The sequence below is a fragment of the Pinus tabuliformis genome, chromosome J, assembly GCF_031772625.1.
Source record: "Pinus tabuliformis cultivar Carrire ecotype Pingquan chromosome J, CPIR1, whole genome shotgun sequence".
NCBI classification, from domain to species: Eukaryota; Viridiplantae; Streptophyta; class Pinopsida; order Pinales; family Pinaceae; genus Pinus; species Pinus tabuliformis.
Window position 1 is genome coordinate 302,375,302 of NC_142295.1, and position 13,924 is coordinate 302,389,225.

Consider the following 13,924-nt stretch of genomic DNA (forward strand, 5'->3'; position numbering starts at 1 on the left):
AGATGAATTCGGAACGGAACATGTGATATATTATCTTAGTCGATCTTTAAATCCAACTGAGCTAAAATACTCACATGTGGAGAAATTGGCATTGGCATCCGTGCAAGCTGTCCAACGTTTTCGTCACTACATTTTACTACGTAAAACTACGGTAATTTTGGATTGCAACCATATGATCTACATTTTGACCAAGAAATTGCTAGGGGGCAAGTACTCTAAATGGATTGTTATCCTGCAGGAGTTCGACTTGGAATTTGAGAAATCTAAGTCTAAGAAATCTTTAGTTTTTGCGGAGTTAATGTGTGACTTCCCGCGTGCTGACACGGAAACTGTGGCAGAGGAGCTCATTGCGGACGAATCCTTGTTTCTAATCAGCACTTTAGATCCATGGTATGGGGATATCATCGTTTATCTCCAGACCCAATCCTTTCGGCCAGAAATTTCAAGGACAGAACGTCGAAAAATTCGATTCCAGTCCCAACAATTTAGGATTATTGGAGATACTCTTTATCGCCGTGGGGCGGACTCTGTTTTTCGACGTTGCTTAACTCACGAGGAAGCTGAAAGGGTTCTAAATGATTGTCACTCTGGAGCGTGTGGCGGTCATATGTCTGGGTTTGCCACAGCCCAAAAGATATTACGCGCTGGCTACTTCTGGCCGTCTTTATTTAAAGATTGTATTACGGCGGTCCGAAAATGCCACAACTGCCAGATTTTTGATTGTAAGATGCGCACTCCACCTGCTCCTCTCCACCCTATAATTGCCGTTGGTCCTTTTGCCAAATGGGGTATCGACTTTATTACATGTAACCCTCACTCGGCCGGGGGGCATGCGTATATCATCCTTGCGGTAGATTATTTTACTAAGTGGGCCGAGGCGATGCCTATATTTGAGGCAGACGGAAAGACAACTGCAATTTTCATGTTCAATCATATAATTGCTAGGTTTGGTGTCCCACAAGCGATAATCACTGATCATGGGCGTTGTTTTCGAAACATTATGATGACCGAACTTACAGGCCAGCTTGGTTTACGTCACGATAGTTCAACCCCTTATTATCCACAAGCGAATGGCCTGGTTGAATCCATCAACAAAGTTTTAGTCATCATGATTCGACGAATCATTGGGATTCATCGGTCGAATTGGCACAACATGCTATTTTCAGCACTTTGGGCATACCGAACTTCAGTAAAAACATCAACAGGGTTCACTCCTTTCCAACTAGTCTACGGTTTGGAAGCTGTGTTACCCATTGAATGCGAAATCTCGTCACTGCAAATGGCCATTGAGTTACTTCCAGCCACTTTCGAAGAGGAAAAGCGTTTGTTATACTTGGCTCAATTAGATGAGAATCGACGTGATGCTGCATTGGCAATCGAGACTCACGAAAAACGAATGAAAGCTCAGTATGATCGAAATGTGACCCCTCGAAATTTTTCGGAAGGAGATCTAGTCTTAGTTTATGATCAAGCTAATGATAAATTAGGTGCTGGAAAATTCGTTCCTATGTGGCATGGTCCCTATGTTGTTAAGCGAAAGCTAGCCAAAGGGGCCTATGAATTGGTAGACTTTGACGGGGACTCTTTGGGTAAACCCAGAAATGGTCTTTACTTGAAGAGGTATTATGCTTAAAAGAATGGGTATGGAGATTTTTAGTTAGGATAGTTTTTCTTTCTAGCTGGTGTGTTTTAGTTTAAACAGTGTGCTTAGCTTAGAGAGTGTTTTTCGTCATTATTCCTGCTTATCTTGGTTTTACTCTTGATATTGCAGATGTCGATGCCTCTCCAAACATACATTGGTTTCGCTGATGGTGCTTGTCGTAATACACGAAACATCTCTTCCGCAGCTTGGGTTATCTATTCGCCCTCTTACGATTTAGTATCTATGCATGGGGTAAGCCTCGGTCAAACAACGAACAACATTGCCGAGTATAGTGCAGTGATTGAGTTATTATCTGAATCTATTTCATTTGGGATTCGGAGTTTGATAGTGAGGTTAGATTCTGAACTCGTTGTATTACAGCTTAATAGAGTGTATGCCATTAGAAATCCAGTGTTATTGAGATTATTTTTGAGAGTGCGTCTCTTGGAACGTGAATTTGATTATATTGAATATCAGCATATTCCAAGATCTTTAAATACATTAGCAGATGTAATTGCTTCTCGAATGTTAAATAGACATTTGCAATAATCATACATGTAAATTTAAAACCATTCCATAACATGATTTACAAGATAAGCCAGTAATAGTGTATATATATATATATATATATATATATATATATATATATATATATATATATATATATATATATATATATATATATAGGAGTGTGTCAAAAAATACATCGTCCTCGATCATAGGTTGAAAAACATCTTATGATCGGCAAAAATGATAAGTACAAAAAACAAAAATGTCGCATGTGCCCACAATAGGCGATCATCCTATCACTGGTGATGATCTCTATAAGAAACCACTGCACGAGCCACCTTGATAAGGAACCTCCTAAAAGGTCCCGGGACCCCAATCACATAGCGCTGAAGTTGACGAGGAATGTCGTCTATAGTGGTCTCAGGAATATCTCCTGTCAAGCGCTCAAGATGACCCTCCAACTCGGCCAAAACCTCTGCTGATTCGTCCTATGGGGCTGGCGTGGGTGCAACTGGTTGCTTCCTCTCGTAAGGCCAGAGAGCGGTTGGTCGCTGTGGACCCACATCTGCATTTGAAATTTTTACTATCAGTTTTGAGACGATGAAAAAATAACAAAAAATTAAAATAGAAAAAATGTTGAAAAGGATTTTATCGGACTCATCCCACTGCTCTCCTGGTGGAAGAACCATGTCTGGGTCACCACAAAAATCTATCCCAGCGTAAGGGAAGTCCTGAATGGAAAAGACCTGGTTTTCCAGTCATTGGAAATACTCAGGTTTGAATCAAGCAACCTCTGTCCTCTCGTCCGGGTGACGGGCCATAACTGTGACCCATCGCATCAGTTTGCGCTCTCGAGGAAGCCCAGCTCCAATAGTAAGGTGCTGTGGGATCAGCATAGGAACCCTCTCCAGGCCAAAACTCATGACCAAAGCCCCATAACCAAAGGTCTTTAGTCGTCCGTTCTTGGCCCTGGTCAGTTGGCCTTTCACATTGGCCAACACAGCATCGCACCAGTTGAAGATGGTGCCTCAAAAGCAATCAACTGCCATACGCATCTGGGATTCGGTGGCAATATGTAATGCGGCAGCTCCGCAAAGTCTGGTGACAGTGAACGCAATCACCATGAGCTCAGGACGGGATATGGTCTTTATGTCTATCCCTTTGTCTCTAGCCTGGCTGTTGCAATACTCTAGCCGGAGGCTATCGACAGACTGGCCACCTGGCCTAGTCCCGTGCAGAGTCAAGTCTTCACCTCTCTTAGGCAAACCAGTCAAGAAATATATGTTCGCCAGCTCGATTTCGAGCTGGTGGCCGTTGATGAAAAAGCACTGGTCCTGTACGCTCCATCTGTCAACCATCCACTGTAAGAAATCCACCTGAGCCCTCATGCCAGGAATGGCCCAGAATTTATACAAGCCGCACGCCCTCAAAGCATCAAGTGAAGGCTGATGATTCCATGCGGCAGCATCCACGTCCTCATGCTCTTGTTCGCGCCAATCTAGCATGATGTACTCTCTGCATCAAGCATAAAGACAAATTAAATTTCTAGAAATTATTTTGTGTGGTCCATTTTTGAGAATTTTTGGGTTAAAAACCCTTGCGGCGGGGACCGCACCCTCCGGGTTAGACACAGTGCGTGGGACCGCACTTTGTCTACACGGAAGGTGTGGACCCCGAGCTTTTTCCCAATGGAGAAAAAGTCGGGGTCCGCAGGCCCGCAATGGTAAACCTGCGGGCCCTCGCGCGCGGGTTTTGTGCCTGAAAACCCTCCCAAAAATGAAATAAATGACAAAAACAAAAAATTAAACAGTTAAAAATGAAGAGTGGGATGATGTGGATTACTTGGAGAAGACGACGTTCGATTCCGACGGTTGGATTTTCCGCAATCTTCACGGGAAGTTTTCTGAGCAAAAGCACTATTTTCTCACCCAAACTCAAACGGTAAAAATGAATTGACAAAGACCCTTTTTATAAGTTTTTTGAGTAAATAAATTGAAAATTTGTTTATGTTTCACTTTGAAAAGGTATTTTGTGACATTTTTATCCATTTCAAACAGGTATGAGTAATGTTTATGTTTTTGTGTAGAATAACAGATTATTCAGGTGAAATCTATCATTTTCGACGAAAAAACATGTAGAGTCACCTTTAAGCTCTTTTCTGACTCCTGAAACATGGAAAGATTTCCGAGTGTTTCTTTTAAACTCATTAAAATGGAATTAAAAGACGGTCCACTTACAACTCTTTTCCGACCGTAAAAACATGAAAAGATTGCTGGATTTTTGTCGTTTCAAATTCAATCAAGCGGTTCTCTCAAGTATTATTTTATACTTTTTTGGGCTTGGGAGACACAAATTTACGAAAAAGGTCAACCCTGGAGTCTTCTTAAGTTTTTCCAGACTCTCTAAAATTGAAAGATTCCGAGTTTCTCCTATACTGGACTCGTTAAAATTTCACAGTAAAGGACCTGTTCAATTACAAACAGGAACGAACCACTCCTTCTTAGGGTTCGAATTTAAACTAAGTTGGACTCATCCGAAGGATGAGCTTATAATCAAGAAAATTTTATCCTCCTCAAGCTTGTCAAAAATAAAGAGGTACTTGCCAGAAATGGTGGGGGAAAAGAGAGAAAAATGAGCCTGTTTGTCATACTTTGTAATCGCTCTTGAACACGACACTTTCATTCACCTGGGTTTGGAAATCCTTTTCCTAACAGTTGATCAAACCACATTGAAATTATTCAACCGGTTTCTGGGTATTAACTTTGGGTCAATTGTCACCAAGCCATTTGTCGTGTCATTATGTGTTCAAGAGGTCACTGCCAATAAGCCATTCATCTGCAAAATATCTGTCATCCATCTTGACCATCCCTGAGTCAGTCCTTGCAACTAAATTTCTTCAACTTGATCTATGATTTCGTGTTGTGGGCTTGCCTACGACGGATCGCTTTCTATCGACATCAGCTCATTATCTAGAAAGATGATCTAGAAATCGACAGCACCTTGAGATCTGCATGCCTCAATGGTAGGTTTCTCTCCTTTGACGATAGTTTACATCATTGACTTTCGATCAAAGGATTCTGTGACATGTTCGACATCAACACATTCATTCGCATCTCATGGATTGTACTGAGTACTTTGAGAGCCATTGACATCACTGGTGGTTTCTCTCACACTTGTTAACAATTTACATCATTTACTGGTAATCAAGTGGTTTCTACCATGTTCGACATCAACACATTCATTCGCATGGATATAATCGTACTGTTTCGGGAAGTAGAAATGAAGACCCTGGATCTAGTTTCCACAATCCAGGCTGCAAGGAATTTTGTATTCATTATATAATGGAATATTCATAAACAGATGGTTGCGTCCATACTGTGTCCACATGAGTCTATACTTGTGATGTTTTACAAGATCATTCCTGTATCAGAGCAGTAGTTAGTTTTTCTAGTCAGTTTTGATTTGAATATGGGAATGCCTACCTCAGTGATGATATGATCTCATATATATATCTTGCATTGAATGTTTTTACAGGTTCCATCCGGGGTCTCCACAAGATGATCCTCGAAATGATAAAGTACTTCACTCTTCCTAAATGATCAATGAAATCCTCATCTACTACAGACTTCGCACTTTAGGGGGCAATCTGTTACACAAAAATATCGTCATCATGATTATTTGCAGTCAGTATGGGTCTATCATCACTTGTACTGTCCTCCTAAGCAAGTCTCAGACCTCAGCTCTTCAAATCAAGCTTTGGAAATGGGAGAAAGATATTAAAAAACAATGAAACTCTGGTTCCACACTTTCTCTCACTGTCACCTGCGGTCCCGCACCTTCTGTGTAAAAAAACTGCGGACCTGCCTGCTTTGTCCCTAATGGTGTAGGTGCGGACCCCTGTGAAAGTCAAAAGACGCAAGTTTTATCTCAAAAAACTCACTTTGGGTTAATTCTAGAGGTTTCTAGAAGGAATTTTGACGTGGATTGTTCACTCTGAGGTGGTTCATGCATCCCAAAAGAGAAGGAGCTAATCCCTTGATGAGAGGAGCTATCCCTTTGAAGGAGGACCTAGTAACTTCCCTCCACGGCACTATAAATAAAGGCATTGGGCTGGTTGCTGGGGAGGTTAGAAGCTGAACATTTTTGAGGGTAAATGTTGGTGAAATCAAGAATTCCTAGTTGAGCTTAAGAGGAGAGATCACACATCTCTTTGGCTTCATTGGGGAGTGAGTGAAACTTGTCAAAGTAGAGGAGACTTCTTGCTGTACCCTGGGAGGAGCTTGTACAACGTCAAGGCGAAGGTTGTAAAGTTCTTCTTCTTTTGAATTAATACAATCAAAATCATTTTTCTCAACAAGTATCTTATGTTATTTGTTTCATGGACTCCTTGACTTTCATGTTAAATATGTTTTATGCAATTGGCTTTTCAAGTGCTATTTAATATTTTTGCCTTGTTTGTGTTTGCAGATTCGCGAAAAGGAGCTCATTTGGGTCAAAGGAGCGAGGGCATCCACAAGCTTGCGTTGGACCTAAGGTAGGCCCTAAAAACACTTGTTTGCTATTGTTTATCAAAGCATATTTAGAGAAAGATAGTGTTTGGTTGGTTTGCTTGTCATTAGGTATTCTTTAGATTCTAGGAAGGTCTATCTTGTCCGCAAGATCGACTTATTCCGTGTGACAGCCACCAGACGACCTTTTCGCTTCAAAGAGTTCTGGCTCACCCACCCTGCATTCAAATACTTCATCAAGTCTACTTGGAACACCTTCCTATCACCAGAGGGGTCTAAAATGTTTTAGTTTCAACAAAAACTCAAACATCTCAAATCCCAAATAAAGTGCTGGAATCAAGAGACATTTGGAAATATTTTTCAGGCGCAACAAGACCTAAAAAAGGAAATGAAAGAACTCCAGCAACAAATAATCACAAGGGGACACAATGAAAGGACCTTGGAACAGGAATAGCGCATTCACAATCAACTGGAGGAGAGGAGAAAGTAGGAGGAAATACTATGGAAGCAGAAATCCAGGATTAGATGGCTGAAAGAGGGAGAAAGGAACACTAAATTCTTCCACGGAACCACAGTTCAAAGAAGAATGCACAACAATATCTCTTTCATTCAGAAGCAAGGAGGGGAAAGAGTGGAAAATCATGATGAGATCGAGCAGGAGTTTCTAAGACACTTCAGGCAAGTTCATCAAGAGCCCCTCACAGATAGACGGCCTGCTATAGAAAAAATCACCCAAAATGTGCCGAAAATTATCACAGAAGAACATAACGAGCTCCTTCTACGCCCAATCTTGCCTCAGGAGGTGGATGCCACTATGAACCAGCTCAAGGAGGGCAAAGCCCCTGGCCCAGATGGCTTCACTACCACCTTCTTCCACTCCTTCTGGGAGCTGATTAAAGAAGAGGTCTGGCAAGTGGTGGAGGAATCTCGGACTCTTCACTGGCTTTTGCCCTCTCTCAACTCAACTTTCATTGCACTCATTCCAAAAGAGGAGAGAACCAATACTCCAGATAAATTTCGCCCAATCGCTCTTTGCAACGTTATTTACAAAGTGATCTCCAAAGTCATAGCCAACAGGTTAAAGCCGCTTTTGCCCCTGCTCATCTCGCCTGAACAATCCGGCTATGTGGAAGGAAGACAGATCATGGATGGCATCATCCTCACGCATGAAATCATACACTCCCTCAAGCACTCCAAACAGGCAGGTATGATTCTCAAGCTTGATCTTTCAAAAGCTTTTGATAAGCTCAGTTGGACATATATTCAAAAAATGTTAAATGCTTTTGGTTTCTCTCCTATGTGGGTTCGTTGGATTATAAGTCTCATCTCCACATCCTTCTTCTCTATTCTCGTAAATGGCATCCCTTCCCGTCCTTTTCGTCCCTCTAGAGGAATACGGCAGGGTGACCCTCTCTCCCCATTCCTCTTTGTGTTAATGGCGGAAGGCCTGGGGCGCCACATCAAACATGCCCTCCTCACCCAGCAGCTCAAAGGTCTATCCATTCACAACTCCCCGGCAATAACTCATCAGCAGTTTGTTGATGACAACATGCTTTTTGGTTACCCGTCTGTCCAGGAAGCCTCCCTGTTCAAGTCCTTGCTGAATGACTTCTCTGAGGCTTCAGGAACCAGCATCAATAAGGCTAAATCACAGATTTTTTTCTTCCATACTCCCCCTGTCGTGCAGCATGCCATAGCCCGTATCTTGGGTTTCTCCATAGACTCTCTCCCTTCCAAATACCTTGGAGCCCCCCTTATTGATTCGGCCATCAAGCATTCTACCTGGCGCATACTCATCGAGAAGCTTGAATCTCGCCTCAATCTATGGACGCACAGAATGCTGAATATTGCAAGTCGTTTGGTGCTCATCAAACTGTGTTACAGGCAATGCCTCTTTATTTATTCTCTATCCTTGCAGCGCCTAAGTGGGTTATTAAAAGAATAAGGGATCTACAATGCAACTTTCTTTGGGGGACTATAGGCACAAACCGCAAATGGGCCTTGGTAAAATGGCCCACAGCTTGTATGCCCAAAGAAAAAGGAGGCATTGGCCTGAGGGATCCCAACCACAGCAATGCCATCATGTGTGCAAAAATCTGGTGGCAATGGCTCTCTTCCCCCAATAAGCCATGGGCAGCCATCTGGACTGCCAAATACGCCAATCACCGGCCACAGGAGGAGCTCATCAGATTCACTCCCACTGCAAAAGGTTCACTCATATGGAATGCTGCCAAACAACACTTCTTGTTGATTCAGCAACACAGTTTTTGGGAAGTAAGAAATGGTAGAACAGCTCGGTTCTGGACGGATGCCTGGAACCAATTGCCAAAGCTCAACAGCATTCTTAACCCGATTCCAAGCTACTTCGGGGAGGAGCAGCAACAGAAAGAGATCTGGCAGCATTGGACTCAGGAGACAGAGCAAGGGTACAAACAATGGAAGCAAAGTGACAGGTTAATCAGGAACACAAATCACCATTTTATGAAGGATCTGGAAAGGGAGCTCCAAAAGCAACGTATAAGATATTCCGATGGCAAGGACATTCTTCGATGGGGTTACACGCCTAAAGGAACCTTTTCCACCTCAGAGACTCATAAAATTATATGCACATAACCTTCGCTCCCCGATCCCATTTGGGGTAGAATATGGGCACCAGGCACCTGGCCCAACGTCTCTCTCTTCCTCTGGCTAGTTGGGCATCAGAAAATTCTCACATGGGACAAGCTAAGGCAAAGAAACTATCATGGCCCTTCAATCTGTGTCAACTGTAACTCTCAGGAGGAAACACTCCAGCACCTTCTGGATTCATGCAACCTGGCCAATCATTTGTGGGAGAAGGAAAGCTTCAGATGTCAAAGAAGATGTAGAGTGTTGGACAACATCACCAATTCCATACGCCATTGGCAAAAGAATCCCTACAAAAGTGAAATTATCAACCATTTATGGAGGATGATTCCCGCGCTCCTCCTTTGGTGCATTTGGAAAGAAAGGAATAAGCGCATATTCAAAGATCAAAGCTCTCCGTTAGAGATCATCTGGAGAAACTTTTGTCTGAATCTCAAAGAGACTCTGGCGCTCCGTACCTGGAAGCAGGACGACCTTCCCACTCTAGATAATGAGAAGGCCATCTGGGCTAACTAGAACATGCAACTCCCTCAGAAAATTCACAATCATGCCCCCTCAAAGAGCATCAACATAAAAAATGATTCTTGGACAGCTCCCCCAAAGCACACTTTCAAGCTCAACTTTGATGGAGCTTCAAAGGGCAACCCTGGAAAAGCAGGATTTGGCGGAATATTCAGAAATAATGCAGGCTTGCCCCTCCTTGTTTACTTCGGAAATATAGGATGGGACACCAACAATTTGGCTGAGTTGGAGGGTCTCTGGCAAGGTCTCCTCCTCTCATGGAAACACAACTTCCATCCCCTAGAGATCGAAGGTGATTCCTTAATCCTTATCAACATGGCCAAACAACTCCTAAATGGATCTCATGCGAGGAAAATTGGCACTAGTTGGAGACTCGAAGCGAGATTGGAGGCCATAGAACAAGCGCTTCTCAACAACAGGGCCATCATCTTCAATCATGTTAAGAGGGAAGGCAACAAGGTCGCTGACCTTCTGGCCAACGTGGGTGTGGAAACTAAGCATACTCTAAGCACAGGAACTCTAGACATAATTCCGAAACATGATCAAGAACAAGAATGCAAACTTTTGGTCCAAAGGGATGCTGCCCCCCTGGATGCGGGTGTTTAAGTTTGCCTTAAATTCGATGGGACTGGAGTGGGCTGAGAAAGGCCGCCACCTGCCAGCCTTGTACAACGAAGTTATTTACATGTGGCCGGATGATCATAAGTAGGTGGGCTTTGCTCTGTTTAAAGGAATTAGTGCAGGCGACTTTGATTTACCTTTCACCTCCGCACGCTCAGTTATGTTCTGGCTCTCGGCTCCCATGAATGCCACAGTAATGGCAGGAGCGTCTCGAGGCAGGGGAATGGGCAATAAAACCAGCCTCCACCATGGGTTTGTTCAGGTGTCTCTTATGTTATGTTGGTTGGATGCAACGAAGCTGGGCTCTTGCTCTGTTAGCTCGGAGAAGCTGCCTCTGTCAATTTCCTTGACTCTCTCTGAAGCTTTGGGCTCCCGTCTGATTGTTTGTTTGTCTGGCCTAAGTCCTACCTCTCTGGTTGTTCATTCTGGTATCCACAAGGGCGCTGTCGCTGTCGACATGCCTCGACTCCGCCAAAGGATGTTAAGCCACAGAGGCACCTCTCGGAGGGCGCCTTCTCGCCCTTCTTCCCTCTCTCCCTCCAGTGACTTCACTTCTAGCCAGTACCCTCGCACTCGCAGCGGGAGAGGGCGCTTTCTGTGGCCCAGTCAATTCCTTGAGCCCAGCTCTCCAGGTTCCTCGTCCTCGCCCTCCTTCGGTTCTGCAATCTTCACTTTTAATTGCACCCTGAACCGTCCTCGGATTACAGCCCATGTCTCGGTGCTCTTTCTCGAGGAAGCCCAGGAAGAGGGCGAGTCCAGTGCTCTTTAGGAGGACCCAGGCTTAGTTTCTGTGCCGAATTCTGGCTCCCCGCGAGCTATGGAGACTCCTGCAAGCAATGTTAATGACATAGTGATGGAGCCAACGGCCCCGGGTTCGTCTGTGAACGATGATGCTCGAGCTCAGGATCTGGCTGATGGTGGTTGGTGCAGGATCGTGGAGGAGCCTCCAGGCGCCTAATTCATGCTCTGCAGCTCCGTCTCAGGTTATGCGGCCCAGTATAGAGGGCTTTTTGCCACTGTTGTTAATTTTTGTAATTGCTGTTACGTCGGGGTTAAATATGCATGTTCTTTGTAATGCTTGTAAGCTCAACAAGGCCAAGATGGATAACTCTGGATCCCCTGTGTGGGATTTCATAATATGGCCTAGTCCCAACTCTTTGTTCTGGACAATTTTCTGTTTCATGCTGCCTTTCCTTCCGGGCAGCTGTTTTTGATGCTAGTCATGCTGTAACTGTATACCTTTAATGTGAATAATAGAATAGAATATATATATATATATATATATATTTAATTGTATTCCATACAACAATTTTTTTATAACACATGAAATACCTCCAGTAACGAGTTGAACATCAGTCTCAAGATCAAGCACTCCACAGTCAGTAGGCTTTTGTGTTGTAACTTCATTACTTTCCTTATTTTTACAATTAATCACATTATTTTATGGCCAAAAATAACAACCAATAGATTGTACAAGTAATGATTTATAAATGCTATTCGTTGCTTTTATTTTCTTGAGTGTTATGTTGGGTGGTGGAAGACTATGAACACATCAAGTTTGTCCTTCGTTCAACCACAACTTGATATCCGTACTTGAAAGAAAGATTTAGGTCTTCCTCCATGGGAGCCTCTTTGAATTGTGTCCCCTGCAATTTTTCACTAGAACATGAATTTTTCCTCTTCTATGATATTAAATTAAAATTCTTAACAATTTATAATTTGGATGCAATTTCTTTTATATACTTACAAATTTTCTGGCCAGTTTCAAATAACCACCCAAGCCAAGATGATGCTTCCCATGTTTTGCTATTCTAGCAATTTTGGCTTTGGAAGTATTTGAGAGCCTATATTTAAAACATTGAAAAAGTTAATTATATGTCGCAATGATGATAAAGAACCATAATTACATTGTTAAAAGTGCCTCATACCTTCCTGGTTTGGATGGAGTCTTCACTACTTTTCGAAGTGCCTTCTCATGTGCATCTGCCACAAGTTCTCTCCACTCCATCTTTGGAATCGATAGAGGGAGCTCATGCGACCTGAAGCTTTCCAATTGAGACCTATGCTAGTCCCACAAATATTTTAAATGTAGATTTGCCTTTGAGGTAACTTCAGATTTGTTGAATGTAGAATCACCGAACATGCGATACATCCTGTTAATAAGTTCATATTTTAACTTGGAACTTTGGGATTTCTAGTTTGTGCGATTGGTCGGCCTAAATATTTCCAAGGTTATGTCATACAAATGCCTATTAAATACATCATTTCCTGCATAACCATATTATCATTGGTTTAAAATAATCACAGACTATATGTTAACTTCATTTAGGTTGTACTTAATATTTAAAACACTTCTTAAATACCTGGAAGTTTCTCTATTTTCATGGGGACATTTTCATCATCTACCAAAAAAATGATCGGCAGTGATCCCATGCTAGTATCATGGGAAGATCCAGGAAAGATCACTTCAAATTGCGGATCATGCTTTGCATCCACAACATCATGTGTATATCCTGACGTACATTGTTTAGGAGGTGCATATCCTGTTGTGGGTGGTTGAGTGGGTGTACTAGTCTCAATGGCCGATGACTCACCCAAAGGTGGAGCATTAGCACTGCTACCAACGTCACCCCCCATATTCATAGCATGAGGATTGTACTCCGACAAAAAATAATGTAAAATAAAGAGTTTTTTTATAAAGGATGAGATAACTAAATCATAAACAAATAAATGGGATAATTAAATGAGTTGTTCACCCCATACCGACGAAGTTGTTACAACAAGGTTCTGATTTCGCCTTTTATCTCATATGTCTAAGGCTCAATTAGAACTAAAGAATTAAGTTTCTTGTTCGCTTTCATTTTAAGCTTCTTTGTTGCTTGAATTTGATTGGTAGACATAAAAATTGCTTCATCAATAACCTCTTCCTCATGAGCATCTATGGACTGCTCTAAGGATGGTGCCTTCCCCTTATCACCTTGTTTATCAAATAAGTGTAATTTGCAATTCATCCACAATTAATCATCATTATATTAATAAGAAAACCATTATTGACATATGTCTAAATCTATATATATAATTGGTGTTATATCATGGCCAATATAAAAATTTCTAAATTTATAAAAACTTCATCATCTCGGAAGGCTCTTGTAAGAGGCATTATGACAGGACCATTATGTATTCCATATTGTATAGAAACAATACTTTGTAAAGGATGAAAGAATGCATTTGCTCAAGTTGGTCATTTGCGTAGTGAATCTTTCATTTAGTTATATGATGCCTAAAAATATGACTTTGAATTACTCTATAATGGATAAAATTCTACTTGTATACATATCTCGTGGTTATATTATTTTACGTACAACTACATTGATGTTTACCTACTGTGAGGTTGGTGCCCTTTGACCTTGATCAACCTGACACAATATTTTAACCATGATATATTAAAATGTTTCCTCGACTTACAAGATGTCTAACAATATATTGTATTAAATGA

At 42.1% G+C, this 13,924-nt stretch overlaps 1 protein-coding gene across 1 annotated transcript; it reads left to right on the forward strand.

Annotated features, from left to right (window-relative positions):
* The first annotated feature begins 8,095 nt into the window (after nucleotides 1-8,095).
* Nucleotides 8,096-8,605, forward strand: LOC149226952 (uncharacterized). The gene has a single exon (XM_089380367.1). It carries the CDS (start codon nucleotides 8,096-8,098, stop codon nucleotides 8,603-8,605), a length of 510 nt encoding a protein of 169 aa, XP_089236493.1.
* The last annotated feature ends 5,319 nt before the right edge of the window (nucleotides 8,606-13,924 follow it).

Excerpts from the sequence above, each read along its gene's own strand:
- LOC149226952 (XM_089380367.1), top strand. The coding sequence starts at position 8,096 with ATGGCGGAAGGCCTGGGGCGCCACATCAAACATGCCCTCCTCACCCAG.